Source organism: Bos grunniens, chromosome 21 (genome assembly GCF_055505025.1).
Source record: "Bos grunniens cultivar Pamir isolate PY7600 chromosome 21, Bosgru_T2T1.0, whole genome shotgun sequence".
Lineage (NCBI taxonomy): Eukaryota > Metazoa > Chordata > Mammalia > Artiodactyla > Bovidae > Bos > Bos grunniens.
Genome location: NC_141185.1, coordinates 5150535 through 5172543, shown reverse-complemented (window position 1 = coordinate 5172543; position 22009 = coordinate 5150535). Strand labels below are relative to the sequence as shown.

The following is a 22009-nucleotide window of genomic DNA, read 5'->3' as shown; positions in this document are numbered from 1 at the left end:
GGCCTTTGCAGTGGAATCCATCTTGGCTGGGAGATGCGTGCGCACACACAGGAGGAGCCTGAGACACGCCAAATATGGACCCTGCACCAGGCAAATCAGAATGACTGGTCAGAAGGAAACCGGAAGAAACGCCCCAGAAAAGTAAGTCCAACTGCCAGGAGGGTGCAACTCTGAGACTGTGTGAGTCTGCTCGTGTCTGTCCACACGTCCTGTACTTTTTTCCTCCTGATAAGCACTTTCCTTGTTTCACTACTCCCCATCTTTGCGGGAATTCTTTTCTTCTGTACAGCCGAAGGTCCAGGGCCTTGTCACTGACCACTGGTCTAGTGGTCATGATGCGCGGCTCTCACCGCCACAGTCTCTCGATCTCTGGCCGGGGGACTGAAGCCCTGCTTCCAGCTACTACAGACCCAGGACCACTCTCACCTCCAGGCCTTCACCTCTCATGTCCCCCCATCCTCCCCTGTTCAACTCCCACCTGGGCCCTGGGCTTCACAAGCCTCTGAGGACTTAAAAAATTGTGGACGTTCTCCAGGGGCTCCCCTGGTGGCTCAGACGGTAAAGAATCTGCTTGCCATGCAGGAGGCCCGGGTTTGATCTCTGGGTCGGGAAGATTCCCTAGTGAAGGAAATGGCAACCCACTCCAGTATTCTTGCCTGGAGAATCCCATGGACAGAGGAGGCCGGCGGGCTACAGTCCATGGGGTCCCAGAGAGTAGGACACGACAGCGATGGAGCACGCACGCATGCACGGACAGTCTTCAACCAAGCCCTCAGTCACCCATGGACTGCTCTCCTCCCCTCATTCATTCATTCTTAACATCCTTAAGTGCCTACGGGAGTGGGGGGCTACTTCAAAGCATTGCTGTGGAGACAAGGCGTGAAAGTGCTTGTATCAGGGCTGGCACATAGTAGCTGCTCGATAAATGGCAGCTCTCTGGGGCCAGAGTCTGTGCCCAAGGGTCTCTGCGGGTGGACAGATCTTCTTCCACACTGCCCTGCCCCGCTTCCACTCTCTGACCTGGAAATGACCCACTCTCCACGCCTGGCCCGGTGGGAGGCCAGACCCACAGCACTGAGGCTCCAGGCAGCCCCTGCCCTGCCCACCCAGCATCCCAGGTGCGAAAAGCTCCAGGTTCTGAGGATAAGAGGAACACGGAGCGCAGGAGTCTATAAATATGAGACAATAGTCCTTCCGAAAGTGCAGGCAGCCTCCTCTCGCCCGGCACCGGCACTCAGCAACCGCATCTGCCACTGCGCCTGCTTCTCTGTGCCGCCCTGATTATAGTGAGAGTCGGGAAAATTAAGGGTTTTCGGGGACGCTGCCAGGGCCCAGGCTGCTGCCTCCCTGCCCTGTGCGTCACACATGCCAGGCGGAGCCGCCCCTTATCGGCCACTTGCCCTAGCCGGCAATGCCACCCGGACTGGGCGGACGGCACAGCAGGGTATGATGGACTTTCTTCCCCGGTCCTCGCCGGCCCTGGGGGTGGAAGGGACTCTGATGCAGGCAGTGGGCAGGGGAACTGGGGCCCAGTGAAGGGCAAGGACCTGTCCGTGGCCTCTCAGAGATCTAGCGCGCTGGGACCTCCAAAGGAGCCAAGCCCACGGAGAGACCCTGTCCTGCTGGCCCGGAGCCCCGAGGTCTTGACCTCTGGTCAGTTTCCAGTCTGCAAACAGCCCAGGTCTGTGGCTGACCTTGGCCACCAGGGCTCAACCTCTGCAGGCACTGCGTACTCAGCCACCACCGGCCCACTCCTGGGTCCCTACTCTGCTCCCATCAAGCTGGTCCAGGAGACTCCAGGATGTTGCCCACGCTGTTTCTGCCCCAAAAGAACCACACTGGGGACGGGGTGGGGCCCAAACGAGGAAGGAAACACCTCGACACCAGGCAGGAAGCGGAAACGCTAGGGCAGCAATTCCCATCCAACAGTGCTGGGGTTCAGGGAGGGTGGATGCTTCAGTGGAGCGGCCCTGGGGCGCGCCTTCCCCTCCGGAGCCTCGGTTTCCTCCCTTCGAACAGTGGGGAATGGGAGCCCCTTGCCCTGCAGGCGCAGAGTGAGACCTAGAGGGTCCAGGGCCGGCGCAAGCCCACGCACTGCGATCGCTCAATGAACTAGCCCCTGGTCCAGCCTCCTTCTGGCTCCTCGACCTTTCCCGGGGTAGGTGGGGGAGCTCACTGAGCCTCGACTCGCGGCAGGAGGGGGGCCTGCCTGCACGCGGGCCACCCGCCCGGGACAGCGGCAGGTCCCAGATCCCCTAGGCCCCGCCCTGCTCCCCTCCCCCCGCCCTGCCCCAGCCTCCCTCCCACCGCAGGGATGCACGTGTTAGGGGGGCGAGGACCCCCGCAACTACGTCCCAGGTGCTCGCGCCGGCCTCGCGGGGGGCAGGGCGGCGCGCCTAGGCCGAGTCCTCGCCCCGCCCTGCGAGTGCCCCCCGCGGCGGGCGAAGCATTCATGGCCGGGGCCCCCAGCTCCCACCCCGCGCACCGGCACCGGAGGGGGCGCCACGGGCGGGGGAGCAGAGGCTGGACAGTCACCCCCCTCGCGGGAGGGGGCACGCGGGCCGCCGGCAGCGCCGCCGAGACCGCGCTGCCGCGTGGGTGGCGCCCGCCCCGCCTCCGTGCCCGCGCCCGCGCCCTGCCCTCCGGGCTCGCTGGTACTCACCGCCCGGCGGAGCCGGCCCGGCCGCCGGCCGCCCGTCCACATGGCCCCGGGGCAGCCGCGCGGCTCGCCTGCGCCGCCGCAGCCGCCGCCGCCGCCGCGCTCGGGTCCCGCTGCCGCCGCCGCCGCCGCCCCCGGCCCGCACCCTCCCCTCCGAGGCCGAGCGCGCCCGGAGCCGCGGCGCGGCCGGGGCTCCCCCAACCCCGCCTGGCTTCCCGCAGGGAGCGCCCGCCCCCCGCCCCCAGCCCGGCTCCCCGCCAGCCCCGGCCCCGCGCGCAGCCGCGGCTGATTTCGCGGCTCCCCCCGCAGCGCCCAGGCGGGGCGCACTGGCTGGGGGACGCTGGGGCAGGCCTGGGGGCGCGGGGCGCCACGTGCACTCGGGAGCCGGGGAGGGGATGGCGGCCGGCCGGGGAATGAATGAACCCGCGGGAGCATGAATGGTGGAGCGCGGTGAATGAAGGAGTGCGGTGCGAGCTGGGGGAACGAATGAATGAGGAAGGAATGCACTAGGGAACACTGAGGGAAAGAATAGACCGGGCCGCGTTCCCGCTCTGCTTGACCCAGCACACCTGTGCCAAGGTAGCCAGGTGATGGCAATCTTCCAGCAATCTGGAAGAGGAGGTGGCCTCTGAAGGGGTCAGTGTTATCCCAGGAACTTCCAGCTGGAGCACCCTTCTCCCTACCCCTCTCAGAGCCCCAGGCTGGCCCCGTCCTAGTCCTGAAGAAGGGTACAGAGTGAGCCATGGCCCTCCCCCTGAGGCACTGCTGCAAGGTCATCCACGTGGTCCAGGCCTGGCTGGGGCCTCTTCAAAACCAGACTCAGTTCTGAGGGCCTTACACAGGGCACCTGGACAAGTCTGCCAGCCAGGCCGGCCCTGCAGCAGCCAGCATTGGAACCCTGGGAAAAAGAAACACACAAGGGGGCTGGAAGGATCCTGGCTGGTGCAGAGAGAGGTCCCAAAGCACATGCACTTGCCTCCTGCCTTCCCCTGAGACCTATGGTTCACCGTGTTTATGTAAGTCCCAAGCACATGGCATATTACAAGATGCTGCCTATGAATACTTTATATATATATATATCGACTTTTTAAAATCGTTGCAAAAGAACACAAAACTGACCATTTCAGCCGTTTTGAAGCGTACAGTTCCGTGGCATTAAGTGCTTTCACTTCGTTGTGCGGTCACCACCACCTTCCATCTTGTATTTCACGTGTGTGAACTTTGCGGGTTCTATTCACTCATTTAATTGGGGGAGTAGGTGGCTACATTCAGGCACAGGACAGGGCTGTGAAGAGGCACTGATGGCAAGGGAAGTGAGAAAAACAGTGAAGAAGAGACAGCAAAAAGGAGCCAGCCACTGATTCGAGCCATTTAGCGCGGAGGCACAGTCCTCTCTCTCCCGCCCCTCAGGCCCTGGGGACCCTGTTGAGGAACAAATGGAGAGAAGGAGGTGCAGGGAGGTTCGGGGGCTGGGGTGGGCATCAGATGACAAGCCTCCCGCCCGGCACACAGGGCCTATGATGGGAACGAAGTGAGAAGTGCTGCTGAGGGCGTGGGCTCTTTAAATCCCCCCTGGAGGGCTGTTTTTGGCTCACCTGGGCCCTGGGTTTTCCAGGGTGAGCTGGGAGGCTCTGTGGCCTCTGCTCCTGCCCTTGAGGGTTCTGTCCCCATTCAGGCGCCGCAGAGGGAAGGGGGCAGCACACAGATGCAGTGGGGGCCGACCTCCCGCATGCCAGCCCTAAAGTCCCTGGCCTCCCCAGGTCCCGGGGTGACAGCAGTATGGTGGAAGGTGGGTGGAGGGTACACGTAGGGCTCTGCCCGCATTTCCTGCCCAGACACTGGTCCTGCTCAGATGGTGCCAGAACATTCTCCATCAGCCTCGGCTCTGCTGCTGCCAATGCTGCAGATGGCTGGGGGAGGGGGGCGGGGGCGGGGCAGGGTAGGGGCGGGGCTGCCCAGGCTCAGGCCGCTTGCACACTTGAGCTGGGGGCCTGCTTGGGAAGACCCCAGGAGAGCCCTTCGCCTACACTGCACACCTACTCCCCACCCAGTAAGCCCTCTCTTCTCCCCTCTCCCGCTCACTGATGATGGAAGGGGGGAGAAAGCCAGCATGCTGGGGTGGGGAGCAGTGGTGGTCTCAGTTGACCCCCATAATGGCCTTGTGAGGGAGGTGGCGCTAGCCCTCTTTTGGCAGATGGGAAAACTGAGGCTCAGAGAGGCAAAGTCCCTCACCTAAGGCCACTCAGCAAATAGGGGCTCAGCTGGGATTTAGTACCCTGGTCCTTTTGGTCAGATGTTCACTCCTGTTTCAGGTCTCACTTTAGGACCCACCTCTCAGCATCTCTGCCGAGAAGGTCAAGATGGTGCAACCTTGAAGATGCTTACAGGATGGGCTGGCCTGGAAAGGCTTCTGCAGCTGGCATAGCTACAGTCTGGAACATCAGTGACGTTCAGGCAGACTTCCTGGAGGAGGTGAGGTTTCAGCTGCAGATGGGAAGAAGAGATAAAAGTGGCAGGGCTGGGTCGGTCCCTTGTCCCCTGGCCTCCTGCCCTCATTTGGGTGTCTGTTGACCACCCTGACCACAGTCCTCACCCTCCACTTTCAATCCCGTGCCCTGACTTTATTTGCTTTTCGTGGCTCTTGCGACTCTCTGCTGTCACCTGGTTGCCTTGATTCTTGATCTTCCCAGCTGGAGTGTGTGCTTTGAGATGAGGGCAGCGGGCTGGGGAGGGGAGTGAACAAAGGGATGGAGGGTGGACAGAGGAGGGCTTGGAGGAGGCGGCGTGGCACCTGGCTCCTGCTTGTGGTGGCTGAGCGGGCGGGGGAGGGCATCGGGGGAGGGGCACGGAGTGCGTGGGTCCTGCAGACACCCAGGTGTGGCGGTCCAGCCCCTCTCTGCCTTGAGCTTCAGAGTCGGCCGGTCAGTCTGAGTCCAGCCTTCTGTGTTTCCCGCCTTCCCCATCTCAGGCTAGGATGGAGAAGGTTCTAGGAATGTGGGCTCTGGACCTTCCGAGAGGTTTGTTTGCTCCAGGCCCCTACAGGTGTGCGATGTAGCCTCCTCCAGGCTGCCCTGCAGGATCCCTCAGAGCTTCCCTCTGCAGAGCTAGCACCCCTCCCCTCCCCACCCCTCCTCCACCCCTCCCCCATCCCCCCCAAGTCACCACTTCCCCATCCCATTGTCCCCACCATCCCTCACTTGTTTCTCCTGGGAGCACTTTCTTAAGAGTCGTCAGCGTCTGCTTCTGGGGGTAACCCAAGACTTCTGGGCAACCAAAGGACAAAATGTTCCTCAATTCATTAAAAAAAAATAGGGGCGTCAACGCCATGTAGTAAAGACTCCAGGTGGGACCCTGGCACCCCCTCCTCCGTGGTCCTGGCTCACTGGACTCATGGGCCCACAGGTCAAGCCCCAGCCCCTGGGCCGGGACGCCCTCTGGCTCTGCCCCTCGCTCCTGGCTGCGTCCTGTCCTGGGTCGTCTCTGGGAGGTGGCAGTGGTCTGTCCACCACTCGGCCCTGCACCAGGCTCTTCTGCCATGTGGGGCTGGGCGCCGTGATGTGGGCTCAGAAACTATGAGCGGGGGAAACCATTTTTACCAAATCCTTATCAAAACAAAACTGGGCACATACTTCTCATGCCTAAATAGACAAGTCAGGTCAGGCTGAGAAAAGAAATGAGAGACGCCTCGCTGGAAGAAGGGGCTTCAAGGCAGCAGAAGATCGGGGTCATTTCTTACCGCCTTGGGACAGCTCTGGCTAGACAGCGCTTGGCTCCCCCTCCTTCTGGACCATCTGTAGCGCCTGGGGAAGGGCAGTGCCCAGTTTCCTGCCCCAGGCTGCCCTGCAGGAGGCCAGGGAGCCTGTCTCTGGGCCCTCCATCCTCAGGCCTGGGCGTGGTGAGGATCACAGGGGAGGGGATGGCGCCGAGGTGGCCTTGTTGGGATGAAATGGCCACTCTGCGTGCAGCTCTGCCGAGGACAGACTCACCTGCCAACAGGGGCAGATGTGGTCAGGCCACATCTGGAGACCCAGGCTTCTCTAGCAGCCCACCTGCCTGGTCCTGGGCCCAGCCTGCGTTCCCGGGGTGGGTTGTTCCTGCGCTTCTGCCACACCCCCCGGCCTGGACTGAAATCCCCCGTCAATGTCCACACCCTCCTGCTTCTGGGCCTTTGCACCTGACGTCTTCTCACCCCGGGATGTCTTGCCATGGCATGTCCCGCTGGAAAACTCCCCCTCTCGGCTCCTGAGGTTGCCTCCTCTCAGAAGGAGGTGTGGCCCCCCCGAGAGGTGCACGTGGTTTCCAAAGCGCATCAGCCTGGGGCTCACTGAGCAGGTCGTCTTCGGAGGGTCCTGCAGGGGCCTGGGCGCTGGGGCGAGGAAGTGGAGGCTGAGGAGGTGGAGACAGACCAAGAAGGCGAGACTGAGGTCAGGGACGGCCGCCGGCCAGGCTGCCTGGAGGCTGAGCGCCAGCTCCCGGTGTGCGCGTCTGGCACTGTGCTGAATGGCATGGCTGATGGGCAGGGCAGGGCAGTGCCGAGCTGGTGTGCTGGCCCAAAAGCGTGGACGCCGAAGATGCCTGGAGCAGGCATCTGTGGGGGTGCCCACGCCTACCCTTCCCAACCCAGAAGCTCCCGTCTCCTTCCACAGAGTTCCCACAGCTTCCCCACTGTCCCCTGTCTCTGAATCCTGCCTGACCTCTATCCTGGGCCCCGGGCAGGGTCCCCAGTGCCTTTCTCACCCTTTCCCTCTATTGTTCAAGAACCTTCAATGCCTCCCTAGCGCCCAACATGTCCCATCTGCCACTCAAGGCCTTCTGTGGGCTTCCCTGAGTCTCCAGTTCAGTTCAGTTCAGTCGTTCAGTCATGTCTGACTCTGCCACCACATGGACTGCAGCATGCCAGGCCTTCCTGTTCATCACCAACTCCTGGAGCCTACTCAAACTCATGTGCATTGAGTCGGTGATGCCATCCAACCATCTCATCCTCTGTCATCCCCTTCTCCTCCCACCTTCAGTCTTTCCCAACATCAGGGTCTTTTCCAGTGAGTCAGTTCTTTGCATCAGGTGGCCAAAGTATTGGAGCTTCAGCTTCAACATCAGTCCTTCCAGTGAACACTCAGGACTGATCTCCTTTAGGATGGACTGGTTAGATCTTCTTGCAGTCCAAGGGACTCTCAAGAGTCTTCTCCAACACCACAGTTCAAAAGCATGTATTCTTCAGTGCTCAGCTTTCTTTATAGTCCAACTCTCACATCCATACATGACCACTGGAAAAACCATAGCCTTGACTAGATGGACCTTTGTTGGCAAAGTAATGTCTCTGCTTTCTAATATGCTGTCTAGGTTGGTCATAACTTTCCTTCAAGGAGTCTCCAGTGGGACTTACACTCTTGACCGATGCAGCAGGCTCTTCTGCTCCTTCCTGTCCCTTCTAGACGGCCCCCTGCCTCCTTCTACCCCCATGCCCACTCAGCTTCTTCTCCTCTGGTCCCAGCTCAGAACAGGAGAAAAGCAAAAGAGAAAAGTGAAAGTGTTAGTCACTCAGTCGTCTCTGACTCATTGTGACACCGTGGGCTGTAGACCACCAGGCTCCTCTGTCCGTGGAGTTCTCCAGGCAGGAATACTGGAGTGGGTTGCCATTCGCTTCTCCAGGGGATCTTCCCACCCCAGGGATTGAACCCAGGTCTCTTGCACTGAGGGTGGATTCTTTACCATCTGAGCTACCACTCCAGTAAAACAAAGGTTCTTCTGCTTCTGACCCCTGGGATGGTGAGGGTGGGGCCACGGCTTTGGGCAGGGTCTGCGTGCGGCCAGCTCAGTCCACATCTCCACTTTCTGGCACCTAGGACACAGCGTTTCACTATTTCATTCTTCAATGGCTCTAAACCCTCTTCTTTAACCAGATGGTGCCCCTTCGTGAGTCTCCTCTTGTCCCTTCTCTGTGGCTTCCACCCAGAACAATGCCAAGGTATGTGTGACTTCTAAATCTCCTGCTTAGACCTCTCACCTGGGTACCAGGAGATTGTGGATCTGGTCCTGTCTGCCTGGGATTAACTGGGAGACAATCTCTTCTCTGAGATTTCCTCGCCTAGAAGGTGGGAGCCATGCCATGAGTCCGGGGACAGAGGCGTTTGCAGCCTCAGCCCTGGGGTCAAAGGCCTGGAACACCCTAACCGTGGGCACACCCCTCTGTGCCAGGTGCAGAGCCCCACAGACAGCGAGGAGGGCGCACAGGCCGGGGCTGCTGGAACGTGCGTGGGCTGCCCTTGGTGAAAGTGGGAGGCAGAGGCGGACGCCAATTTTCCCCACTCCACTGGGCAGGAAAATTATTTGTTCTGATTCCTCTGTGTTCCAGCCGGTTCTGTGCCTGCAAGAGATCCAGAGGCTGGTTGGACCAGGGGCTGCTGTGAACCTCAAAGTCAGACAGCGGCAGGGACCCCGGCTCCGGCTGAGACTGGAGGTGGAGGGAGGCAGCCCGCCCACAGCGGCCGGAGCCCTTCTGGGCCCTTGAGCATCTCCAGCTTGCTTTCTTGAGCCTCTCCAGTCTTTCTCTGGGCTCTGCCCCTCTGCCCCCCACCTCCCCTCTGGGCGGTGGATTTCCTCAGGGCTGTGGACATCACAGAGGAGGGCCCCAAAGGAAAGCGAGGTGGGGCGGCCACATGTGTCTGCCGCAAGTGATCGCTGAGACCCCAGCAGACCTGCAAGGAAGGGAGGCTCAGCCCAGCTTAGAGGGGAAACTGAGCCTCAGAGGGTCGGGCCGGCATGCTCAGGGGACGTGAGGGGTGGGCACGTTCTAGCAGGGCCCCTTAGCCCCCCTAGCATGTCCCCAGATGGGACCAGCCAAGCAGAGGGAGGTGAAGCAATGGAGCCCGCCACTGTTTCGAAGGGGCCAGATGCCATTCATGTCTAGGTGCTCAGACTTCTGGAGGACACCACCAAAGCCTCCCATCTGAGGGGGCAAGGCAGGGGCCCAGGGGCCACAGATGAGGTCCAGGAGCCCAGCGTGCTCCTCCCTGGCCAGAGCAGCCAGTGACTGGGCAGACTGGCACAGGGCTGAGCAGGCTTTCGGGCAAACCAGGATCAGTTGGTCCCCCCCAGGCAGATGAAGAACTTTGGATGGTTCAAGTCCAAACTTAGACTGGGAGGTAGTGGGGGCTTCAGGGCTAGAGGGGATTTAGTGGAGGGGAGGGCGAGGTTGACTGAGGAAGCAGTGCTGGCGAGGAGGGAGGTCGGGTCTGCCTGTTTCAAGGTTCTGCCAGGAGCTGAGCACACTCCTGAGGGGTTTGGGGGTTCCCCTGGGGGAGCTGCGCTTCCGGGACCCAGTCTCAGATCCCTCTCTTCCTCAGGTCAGCCTCCCCCTGAGACACGAGGTCCGGCTTTCAGACCACCTGGATATCCACCCCATCATTGCTAGTGTCTCTCTGGCCAAAATGAGCACCCCCCCCACCCAACTTAGGGCAGAGGGGGTGCAGGCTCTGGAGTCAGCCAGGGCTTTGTTCACACCTCAGCCTGGCCTTGTCCTTACCCTGGGAGAGGCCATTTGTGGCTCCAGCTTTTGTTTCTGCATCTGGAAGGGGGTTCCCTTCTCTGCAAAGATGCTGCGAAGATGGAAGATTCGGAGCAAGGTCTGTGGAGGCCCTGGGACGGGCCCTGGGACGCCCAGGGGGCTCCGGGGGAGCTTAGCTTCCCCAGGAGATTAGATCCGGGAGAAAGAAGCTCGGACAATTGGAAGACGATTGCTGAGCAAGATGGCAGGGGCTGGATGGCAGCGCCCAGCCCCCAGTCAGCCCCCGGGACCCTGGCCATAGTCCCCAGGAAGTGTTCATTCTGAGACTGGACTTGCGACCCATGCCTCCCACCCCCGTGACTCCCTCCCTCCGCCCCCGAACAGAACTTTGTCCAGGGGTTGGCGGTCCAGGCCCAGTTGAAGGATAGCATATTCCAGCCATCCTCGAGCTGGAATGGTCAGGTGAGTTGTGTGGGGAATTGAGTGGAAGAAGTTGTTAAAAGGGATTTTGTTGTTGTTGTTGTTTTCTTATAGCTTCACTGAGGTACAATTGACTTGCAATAATCTGCTCCCATTTAAACCGCACAGTTTGGTAAGTTTCGACGTGTATGTCAGGAAGCCATCACCACAATCAAGATAGTGAACGTTTCCATCAGCTGCAAGCATTTCCTCTTGCCTCTTTGTAAGCCATCCATCACTTCACCCCTGTCCTCACGCAACCCCTGATCTGCTCTGTACCGTTACAGATTAGCTTGCCCTTTCTGGAGTCTTATATAAGTAGAATCCTACAGTACGTATTCTCTTTCTTTCCCTTTTGTTTTGGCTGGGGGATTCTGGCTCCTTCCGCTTAGCATAATGATTCTGAGGTCCATCCATGCTGTTGGGTGTATCAATAGCTCCTTTCTTTTTATTGTTGATTTGTCTTCCACCGTTTGAATACGCTGTCGTTTGTTTATCCATTTCCCAGTCAATGGACATTTGGGTTTCTCCACTTTTTGGCTATGAAAGCAAAGCTGCTAGGAATATTTGGGTCCAAGTTTGTGTGCGGACATATTGCTTTAATTTCTCTTGGGCAAATACCTCGGAGTGGAATGGCTTGATCATATGGTAGGTGTATCTCTAATTTGTTAAGAAGCTGCCAAACTGTTTTCAAAGTGGCTGCACGACTTTAAATCCCCAGCAGCTGAATGTGAAAGATCCAGCTGCTCCACTTTCCTATTAGTGTTGGGTAAGGCCAGTCTTTTACATTTTAGGCATTCATAATGGGTGTGTGCTGGTATCTCACTGTGCTTTAAAAAAAAATTTTTTTTTTATTGGAGTATCATTGCTTTACAATGTTATGTTGGTTTCTGCTGTACAGCAGAGGGAATCAGCTATCAGTTCAGTTCAGTTGTTCAGTCATGTCCGAGTCTTTGCAACCCCATGGACTGCAGCATGCCAGGCCTCCCTGACAATCACCAACTCCCAGAGCTTGCTCACACTCATGGCCATCGAGTCGGTGATGCCATCCAACCATCTCATCTTGTCATCCCCTTCTCCTCTTGCCTTCAGTCTTTCCCAGCATCAGGGTCTTTTCCATTGAATCAGCTCTTCGCATCAGGTGGCCAAAGTATTGGAGCTTCAGCTTCAACATCAGTCCTTCCAATGAATATTCAGGACTGATTTCCTTTCGGATGACTGGTGTGATCTCCTTGCAGTCCAAAGAACTCTCAAGAGTCTTCTCCAGCACCACAGTTTAAAAGCATCAATTCTTTGGTGCTCTTTTTTTATGGTCCAACTCTTACATCCTACATGACTACTGGGAAAGCCATAGATTTGACTAGATGGACCTTTGTCAGCAAAGTAATGTCTCTGCTTTGTAATATGCCGTCTAGGTTGGTCATTGCTTTTCTTCCAAGGATATCCCCTCTCTTTTGGATTTCCTTCCTTCGGCCGCTGGGGATGTAAAATCGTGCAGCCACTTTGAAAACAGGTTACTACAGAGCACTAGGTAGAGTTCCCTGTGCTACACAGTAGGTGCGCATCATTACCTGTTTCATACCTTGCGGTGCGCGTGTGTCAGGATCAGCCTTCCAGTTCATCCCCCACTCATTCACCCTCGGTGCCCGTGCGTTCGTTCTCTACGTCTGTGTCTGTATTTCTGCTTTGCAAATAGGTTCATCTGTACCATTCTTCTCGGAGAAGGCAATGGCACCCCACTCCAGTGTTGTTGCCTGGAGAATCCCAGAGACGGGGGAGCCTGGTGGGCTGCCGTCTCTGGGGTCGCACAGAGTCAGACACGACTGAGGCGACTCAGCAGCAGCAGCAGCAGTACCATTTTTCTAGGATCCACATTATGCATTAATATACAATGTTTGTTTTCCTCTGACTTATTTCACTCTGTGTGCCATTCTGTAGGTCTCTGCAAAGGGCACAGTTTTGTTCCTTTTGTGGCTAAGTGATATTCCACTGCACATGTGCTCCACCTTTTTCTGTTAATACACTCTTCTGTCGGCGAACATTTAGCTTGCTTCCATGTCCTGGCTGTTTTACATAGTGCTGCAATACACACTGAGGTGTATGTATCTGTTGATATTATGGCTTTATCTGGGTATATAGGGGCTTCCCAGATGGTGCCAGTGGTAAAGAACCTGTCTGCCAATGAAAGAGACATAAGAGATGTGGGTTCCATCCCTGGGTCAGGAAGATCCACTGGAGGAGGGCATGGCAACCCACTCCAGTGTTCTTGCTTGGAGAATTCCGATGGACAGAGGGGCCTGGAGGGCCCCAGCCCATAGGATTGCAAAGAGCTGGACATGACTGAAGTGACTTAGCACACATGCACGGTGGTTCTAGTTTTAATTTTTCAAGGAACCTCCATGGTGTTCAGTTTACATTCGCACCAATGGTGCAAGGTGATGCCCTCTTCTCCACACCCTCTCCAACATCTATCGTTTATAGATTTCTTGCTGATTTTTTGTGAGGTGATAACCTCACTGTAGTTTTAATATACATTTCTCTAAAAGACGAAACTTTAACAAGCCTCTTATCCTCATCCATCAGAGGGCAGACAGAAGAAGCAACTATAATCCCACAACCCCCAGCACAAAAACCGCAATCTCGGAAAGCTAACCAAAATGATCACATGGATGACAGCTTTGTGTAACTCAAGGAAGCAATGAGCCATGATGTGCAGGACCACCCACGATGGACAGGTCATGGTGGAAAGTTCTGACGGAATGTGGTCCACTGGAGAAGGGAATGGCAAACCACTTCAGTATTCTTGTCTTGAGAACCTCATGAACAGTATGAAAAGGTAAAAAGATATGATACTGGAAGATGTGTTCCCCCCAGGGTGGTAGCTGTCCAATATGCTACCAGGGAAGAGCAGAGAAATAGCTCCAGAAAGAAGAGCCTGGGCCAAAGTGGAAACAGTGCCCAGTTGTGGATGTGTCTGGGGGTGAAAGTAAAGTCTGATGCTGTAAAGAACAATATTGCATAGGAACCTGGAAAGTTAGGTCCATGAATTAAGGTAAATTAGACATGATCAAGCAGGAGATGGCAAGAATGAAAATAGGTATTTTAGGAATCATTGAGCTAAAATGGATGGTACAGAAAGAGATGGGACTACCAGACCACCTGATCTGCCTCTTGAGAAATCTGTATGCAGGTCAGGAAGCAACAGTTAGAACTGGACATGGAACAACAGACTGGTTCCAAATAGGAAAAGGAGTACGTCAAGGCTGTATATTGTCACCCTGCTTATTTAACTTCTATGCAGAGTACATCATGAGAAACGCTGGCCTGGAAGAAACACAAGCTGGAATCAAGATTGCCAGGAGAAATATCAATAACCTCAGATATGCAGATGACACCACCCTTATGGCAGAAAGTGAAGAGGAACTAAAGGGCCTCTTAATGAAAGTGACAGAGGAGAGTGAAAAAGTTGGCTTAAAGCTCAATATTCAGAAAACTAAGATCGTGGCATCCGGTCCCATCACTTCATGGGAAATAGATGGGGAAACAGTGGAAACAGTGTCAGACTTTATTTTTTGAGGGCTCCAAAATCACTGCAGATGGTGATTGCAGCCATGAAATTAAAAGACACTTTCTCCTTAGAAGGAAAGTTATGACCAACCTAGATAGCACGTTCAAGAGCAGAGACATTACTTTGCCAACAAAGGTCCGTCTAGTCAAGGCCATGGTTTTTCCTGTGGTCAGGTATGGATGTGAGAGTTGGACTGTGAAGAAGGCTGAACGCCAAAGAATTGATGCTTTTGAACTGTGGTGTTGGAGAAGACTCTTCAGAGTCCCTTGGACTGCAAGGAGATCCAACCAATCCATTCTGAAGGAGATCAGCCCTGGGATTTCTTTGGAAGGAATGATGCTGAAGCTGAAACTCCAGTACTTTGGCCACCTCATGCGAAGAGCTGACTCATTGGAAAAGACTCTGATGCTGGGAGGGATTGGGGGCAGGAGGAGAAGGGGATGACAGAGGATGAGATGGATGAATGGCATCAATGACTCAATGGACGTGAGTCTGAGTGAACTCCGGGAGTTTGTGATGGACAGGGAGGCCTGGCGTGCTGCGATTCATGGGATTGCAAAGAGTCGGACACGACTGAGCGACTGAACTGAACTGAACTGAACTGAATGGTCAAATTTAATTTAAATGACCATTATATCTACTACTGTGGGCAGGAATCCCTTAGAAGAAATGGAGTAGCCCTCAAAGTCACCAAGAGGCCTAATGCAGTACATGGGTGCAATCTCAAAAACGACAGAATGACCTTGGTTCATCTCCAAGGCAAACCATGCAACATCACAGTAATCCAAGTCTATGCCCCAACCACTAATGCCAAAGAAGCTGAAGTTGACCGGTTCTGTGCAGACCTACAAGACCTTCAGGAACTAACACCAAAAAAAGGATGCCCTTTTCATAATAGGGGTTCGAATGCAAAAGTAGAGAGTCAAGAGATACCTGGAGTAACAGGCAAGTTTGGCCTTGGAGTACAAAATGAAGCAGGGCAAAGGCTAACCAAGAAAACAAACAGGTCATAGAGAACACCCTCTTCCAACAACACAAGAGATGACTCTACACGTGAACATCACCAGATGATCAAAACCGAAATCAGATTGATTATATTCTTTGCAGCCAAAGGAGGAGACGCTGTATACAGTTAGCAAAAAAAAACCAGGAGCTGACTGTGGCTCAGATCATGAGCTCCTTATTGCCAAATTCAGGCTTAAATTGAAGAAAGGGAAAACCACCAGATCATTCAGGTATCATCTAAATCAAATCCCTTATGATTATACAGTGGAAGTGATGAGTAGATTCAGGTGATTAGGTCTGGGGACAGAATGTCTGAAAAACTATGAATGGAGGTTTGTAACATTGTACAGGAGGCAGTGACCAAAACCATCCCCACCCCCACCCCCCAAAAATAAGTGCAAGAACGCAAAGTGATTGTCTGGGTAGACATTACAAATAGCTGAGAAAACAAGAGAAGCAAAAGGCAAAGGAGAAAAGGAAAGATGCACCCATATGAATACAAAGTTTCAAAAACTAGCAAGGAGAGATAAGAAAGCCTTCATAAGTGAACAATGTAGAGAAATAGAGGGAAACAATAGGATGGGAAAGACTAGTGATCTCTTCAAGGAAATTGGAGATACCAAGGAAGAATTTCATGCAAAGATGCACACAATAAAGAACAGAAATGGCAAAGACCTAACAGAAGCAGAAGATATTAAGAAGAAGTGGCAAGAATACACAAAGGAACTATCCAAAAAAGGTCTTAATGACCTAGATAGCTACGATGGTGTGGTCACTCACCTAGAGTCAGACATCCTGGAGTGTGAAGTCAAGTGGGCCTTAGGAAGCACCACTATGAACAAAGCTAGTGGAGGTCATGGAATGCCAGCTGAACTATTCCAAATCCTAAAACATGATGCTGTTAGAGTGCTGTACTTGATATGCCAGAAAATATGGAAAACTCAGCAGTGGCCACAAGACCAAAAAAGGTCAGTTTTCATTCCAATCCCAAAGAAGGGCAATACCAAAGAATGTTCAAACTACCGCACAATTGTGCTCATTTCACACTCTAGCAGGGTAATGCTCAAAATTCTTCAAGCTAGGTTTCAACAGTGAACCAAGGACTTATACATGTACAAGTTGGATTTAGAAAAGGCAGAGGAACCAGAGTCAAATTGCCAACATCCGTTGGATCATAGGAAAATAAGAGAATTCCAGAAAAACATCTACTTCTGCTTCATTGACTATGTGAAAGCCTTTGACTTGTGTGGATCACAACAAACTGGAAAATTCTTAAGGAGGTGGGAATACCAGACCACCTTACCTGCCTCCTGAAAAATCTATATGCAGGTCAAGAAGCAACATTTAGAGCCAGACATGGAACAATGGACTGGTTCCAAATCGGGAAAGGAGTACGTCAAGGCTGTATATTGTCACCCTGCTTATTTAACTTATATGCAGAGTACATCATGTGAAATGTCAGGCTGGATGAAGCACAAGCTGGAATCAAGATTGCCGGGAGAAATATCAACAACCTCAGACATGCAGATACCATCCTAATGGCAGAAAGTGAAGAGGAACTAAAGAGCCTCTTGATGAAGGTGAAAGAGGAGAGTGAGAAAGCTGGCTTAAAACTCAACATTCAAAAAACTAAGATCATGGCACCCGGTGCCGTCACTTCATGGCAAATAAATGGGGAAAAGTGGAAGCAGTGACAGATTTTCTTGGGCTCCAGAATCACTGTGGACGGCGACTATAGCCATGGATTTAAAAGATGTTTGCTACTTGGAGGAGAAGTTATGATAAAGCTAGACAGTGTATTAAAAAGTAGAGACATCGCTTTGCCAACAAAGTTTCATATAAGTAAACCTATGGTTTTTCCAGTAGTCGTGTACAGATGTGAGAGTTGGACCATAAAGAAGGCTGAGTGCTGAAGAACTGCTTCTTTCAAATTGTGGTGCTGGAGAAGACTCTTGAGAGTCCCTTGGACTGCAAGGAGATAAAACCAGTCAATCCTAAAGGAAATCAATCCTGAATATTCACCAGAAGAACTGGTGCTAACGCTGAAGCTCCAATACTTTGGCCACCTGATGTGAAGAGCCAATTCATTGGAAAAGCCCTGATTAGGGGAGAGATTGAGGGCAGGAGGAGAAGGGGATAACAGAGGATGAGATGGTTAATGGCATCACTGATTCAATGAAGAAACTCCAGGAGATGGTGGAGGACAGGGAAGCCTGGTGTGCTGCAGTGCCTGGGGTCTCAAAGAGTCAGACACGACTTAGTGACTGAACAACAGCAACAATAATTAGTGATGCTAAGGTTCTTGTCTTGTGTTTGTTGGCCATCTGCGTGTCTTCTTTGGAGAGACCTTTATTGATGTCTCCTGCCCATTTTTTGATTGTGTTGTTTTTTTGATATTGAGCTGAATGAGTTGTGTGTGCTTTTAATTCTCACTTTTTGAATGACTGATGATGTTAAGAATCAACTTTAGTGAAGTGTCTGTTCAGTTGTTCATTTCTTAGTTGGATTGTTTGGGTTATTATTATTCGGTTGTAAGTGTTCTCTATATGTTCTGAACATGAGTTCATTGTCAGAGATCTGTTTTACAAATACTCTTTACCAGGCTATTTCCAAATACTCCTTACCAGGCTTTTGCTTGGCTTTTAACTTTCTTCAAACTGTCTTTTGAAGAGTAATGTTTTCATATTTGATTAAGTTCACATTATCAATTTTTAAAAATAACGTGCATTTATTGTGGTTAAAATCTCTTTCCCAGCAATTGTTTGTTGTATGTAGAAATACTATTGGCTTTGTATCTGGCCATCTTGCTAATCTCACAGAGTAGTTCTGATATCTTTTTTGTGTATAAATTCCTTAGAAATTTTTACATAGGTGACTATGCCATCTGTGTGTAGGGATAGTTTTACTTCTTTCTTCACAATCAGTGTGATTCTTGTTTTGTTTTCTTGCTTTACTATGCTATCTAGAACCTCCATTACAGTGCTGGATAGAAGTGATAAGAGTGAGCATCCTTACCTTGTTCTCTGTATTGCAGGCAAACATTGAATTCCTCCCTACTAAATGTAACTTGGTGTTAAGCCATTAGGTTTTACTTAGATATATTTTATCAGGTTAAGGAAGTTCTTTTCTGGGACTTCCCTGCTGGTCCAGTATTTAAGACTCTGCAACTCCACGGCAGTGACCATGGGTTTGATCCATGGTCTTGCATGTCACACCATTTGGCCAAAAAAAAAAGAAGAAGAAGAAAGTTCCTTTCTGTTCTTAGTTTACTGAGATTTATTAGGAATGAAAGCTGAAATTAAAAAAAATTTTTTTGCATCTACTGAGATGACCATGTATATATACATGATCGTTTATATATATGTATATATATTTTAGTTTGTCAATGTGCTGAATCACAATGATTTTCAAATGTCAAACCAATCTCATATTGCTGCTGCTGTTGTTCAGTGGCTAAGTTGTGTCTGATTCTTTGCAACCCTATGGACTGCAGCATGCCAGGCTTCCCTGTCCATCACCAATTCCGAAAGACTGCTCAAACTCATGTCCACTGAGTCAGTGATGCCATCCAACCATCTCATCCTCTGTCGTCCCCTCCTCCTCCTGCCCCCAATCCCTCCCAGCATCAGAGTCTTTTCCAATGAGTCAGCTCATCGCATCAGGTGGCCAAAGTATTGGAGTTTCAGCTTCAGCACCAGTCCTTCCAATGAACACTCAGGGCTGATCTCCTTTAGGATGGACTGGTTGGATCTCCTTGCAGTCCAAGAGACTCTCAAGAGTATTCTCCAACACCACAGTTCAAAAGCATCAATTCTTCAGCACTTAGCTTTCTTCACAGTCCAACTCTCACATCCATACATGACCACTGGAAAAGCCATAGCCTTGACTAGACGGACCTTTGTTGGCAAGGTAATATCTCTGCTTTTGAATATGCTATCTAGGTTGGTCATAGCTTTCCTTCCAAGGAGTAAGCATCTTTTAATTTCATGGCTGCAATCATCATCTGCAGTAATTTTGGAGCCCCCCAAAATAAAGTCTGACACTGTTTCCACTGTTTCCCCATCTATTTCCCATGAAGTGATGGGACCAGATGCCATGATCTTAGTTTTCTGAATGTTGGGCTTTAAGCGTACTTTTTCACTCTCCTCTTTCACTTTCTTTAAGAGGCTCTTTAGTTCCTCTTCACTTTCTGCCATAAGGGTGGTGTCATCTGCATATACAAGGTTATTGATATTTCTCCTGGAAATCTTGATTCCAGCTTGTGCTTCTTCCCGCCCAGCGTTTCTCATGATGTACTCTGCATAGAAGTTAAATAAGCAGGGTGACAATATACAGCCTTGACGTACTCCTTTTCCTATTTGAAACCAGTCTGTTGTTCCATGTCCAGTTCTAACTGTTGCTTCCTGACCTGCATATAGGTTTCTCAAGAGGCAGGTCAGGTAGTCTGGTATTCCCATCTCTTTCAGAATTTTCCACAGTTTATTGTGATCCACACAGTCAAAGGCTTTGGCATAGTCAATAAAGCAGAAATAGATGTTTTTCTGGAACTCTCTTGCTTTTTTGATGATCCAGCAGATGTTGGCAATTTGATCTCTGGTTCCTCTGCCTTTTCTAAAACCAGCTTGAACATCTGGAAGTTCACGGTTCACATACTGCTGAAGCCTGGCTTGGAGAATTTTGAGCATTACTTTACTAGCGTGTGAGATGAGTGCAATTGTGCAGTAGTTTGAGCATTCTTTGGCATTGCCTTTCTTTGGGATTGGAATGAAAACTGACCTTTTCCAGTCCTGTGGCCACTGCTGAGTTTTCCAAATTTGCTGCCATATTGAGTGCAGCACTTTCACAGCAGCATCTTCCAGGATTTGAAATAGCTCAACTGGAATTCCATCACCTCCACTAGCTTTGTTCGTAGTGATGCTTTCTAAGGCCCACTTGACTTCACATTCCAGGATGTCTGGCTCTAGGTCAGTGATCACGCCATCGTGATTATCTGGGTTGTGAAGATCATTTTTGTACAGTTCTTCTATGTATTCTTGCCACCTCTTCTTAATATCTTATGCTTCTGTTAGGTCCATACCATTTCTGTCCTTTATCGAGCCCATCTTTGCATGAAATGTTCCCTTGGTATCTCTAATTTTCTTGAAGAGATCTCTAGTCTTTCCCATTCTGTTGTTTTCCTCTGTTTCTTTGCATTGATCGCTGAGGAAGGCTTTTTTATCTCTCCTTGCTATTCTTTGGAACTCTGCATTCAGATGTTTATATCTTTCCTTTTCCCCTTTGCTTTTCACTTCTCTTTTTTTTCACAGCTACTTGTAAGGCCTCTGCAGACAGCCATTTTGCTTTTTGCATTTCTTTTCCACGGGGATGGTCTTGATCCCTATCTCCTGTACAATGTCATGAACCTCTGTCCATAGTTCATCAGGCACTCTCTCTATCAGATCTAGGCCCTTAAATCTATTTCTCACTTCTACTGTATAATCATAAGGGATTTGATTTAGGTCATACCTGAATGGTCTAGTGGTTTTCCCTACTTTCTTCAATTTCAGTCTGAATTTGGCAATAAAGAGTTCATGATTTGAGCCACAGTCAGCTCCTGGTCTTGTTTTTGCTGACTATATAGAGCTTCTCCATCTTTGGCTGCAAAGAATATAATCAACCTGATTTCGGTGTTGACCATCTGGTGATGTCCATGTGTAGGGTCTTCTCTTGTGTTGTTGGAAGAGGGTGTTTGCTATGACCAGTGCGTTGTCTTGGCAAAACTCTATGAGCCTTTGCCCTGCTTCTTTCTGTACTCCAAGGCTAAATTTGCCTGTTACTCCAGGTGTTTCTTGACTTCCTACTTTTGCATTCCAGTCCCCTATAATGAAAAGGACATATTGTTTTTTGGTGTTAGTTCTAAAAGGTCTTGTAGGTCTTCATAGAACTGTTCAACTTCAGCTTCTTCAGTGTTACTGGTTGGGGCATAGACTTGGATCACCGTGATATTGAATGGTTTCCCTTGGAAATGAACAGAGATCATTCTGTCATTTTTGAGACTGCATCCAAGTACTGCATTTTGGACTCTTTGTTGACCATGATGGCTACTCCATTTCTTCTAACGGATTCCTACCCGCAGTAGTAGATATAGTAGATATCTGAGTTAAATTCACCCATTCCAGTCCATTTTAGTTTGCTGATTCCTAGAATGTTGACATTCACTCTTGCCATCTCCTGTTTGACCACTTCCAATTTGCCTTGATTCATGGGCCTAACATTCCAGGTTCCTATGCAATATTGCTCTTTACAGCATCAGATCTTGCTTCTATCACCAGTCACATCCACAATTGGGTATTGTTTTTGCTTTGGCTCCATCCCTTCATTCTTTCTGGAGTTATTTCTCCACTGATCTCCAGTAGCATATTGGGCCCTTACTGACCTGGGGAGTTCCTCTTTCAGTATCCTATCATTTTGCCTTTTCATACTGTTCATGCGGTTCTCAAGGCAAGAATACCGAAGTGATTTGCCATTCCCCTCTCCAGTGGACCACATTCTGTCAGACCTCTCCACCATGACCCGTCCGTCTTGGGTGGCCCCACATGGGCCTAGTTTCATTGAGTTAGACAAGGCTGTGGTCCATGTGATCAGATTGACTAGTTTTCTGTGATTATGGTTTCAGTGTGTCGGCCCCTTGATGCCCTCTTGCAACACCTATCATTTTACTTGGGTTTCTCTTACCTTGGACGTGGGGTATCTCTTCCCAGCTGCTCCAGCAAAGTGCAGCCGTTGCTCCTTACCTTGGACGAGGTCGCCCCTCTTGACCTTGAACGTGGAGTAG

At 51.6% G+C, this 22009-nt stretch overlaps 1 protein-coding gene and 1 long non-coding RNA gene across 4 annotated transcripts in view; one reads left to right on the top strand and one right to left on the bottom strand.

Annotated features, from left to right (window-relative positions):
* The window catches only part of BEGAIN (brain enriched guanylate kinase associated), a 46090-nt gene extending 43301 nt beyond the window's left edge, over positions 1 to 2789 (bottom strand). The window contains exon 1 of one of the 2 annotated variants that reach the window (XM_086365114.1): positions 2663 to 2789. In XM_086365114.1, the coding sequence (XP_086221240.1) occupies positions 2663 to 2704 (42 nt within the window). In that variant the 5' untranslated portion in view covers positions 2705 to 2789. The remainder of the gene's footprint in view (positions 1 to 2662) is intronic. The other variant, XM_086365121.1, reaches the window with a different exon arrangement.
* Positions 1804 to 11376, top strand: LOC147348995 (uncharacterized). Of its 2 annotated transcripts, none has more exons than XR_015150291.1 (3): positions 1804 to 2158; positions 4972 to 5131; positions 8560 to 11376. It is a non-coding gene; the product is annotated as an uncharacterized LOC147348995 (long non-coding RNA). The 2 variants fall into 2 exon arrangements; XR_015150292.1 differs by lacking the exon at positions 1804 to 2158 and adding an exon at positions 3187 to 3675.
* Positions 11377 to 22009: the final 10633 nt, after the last annotated feature.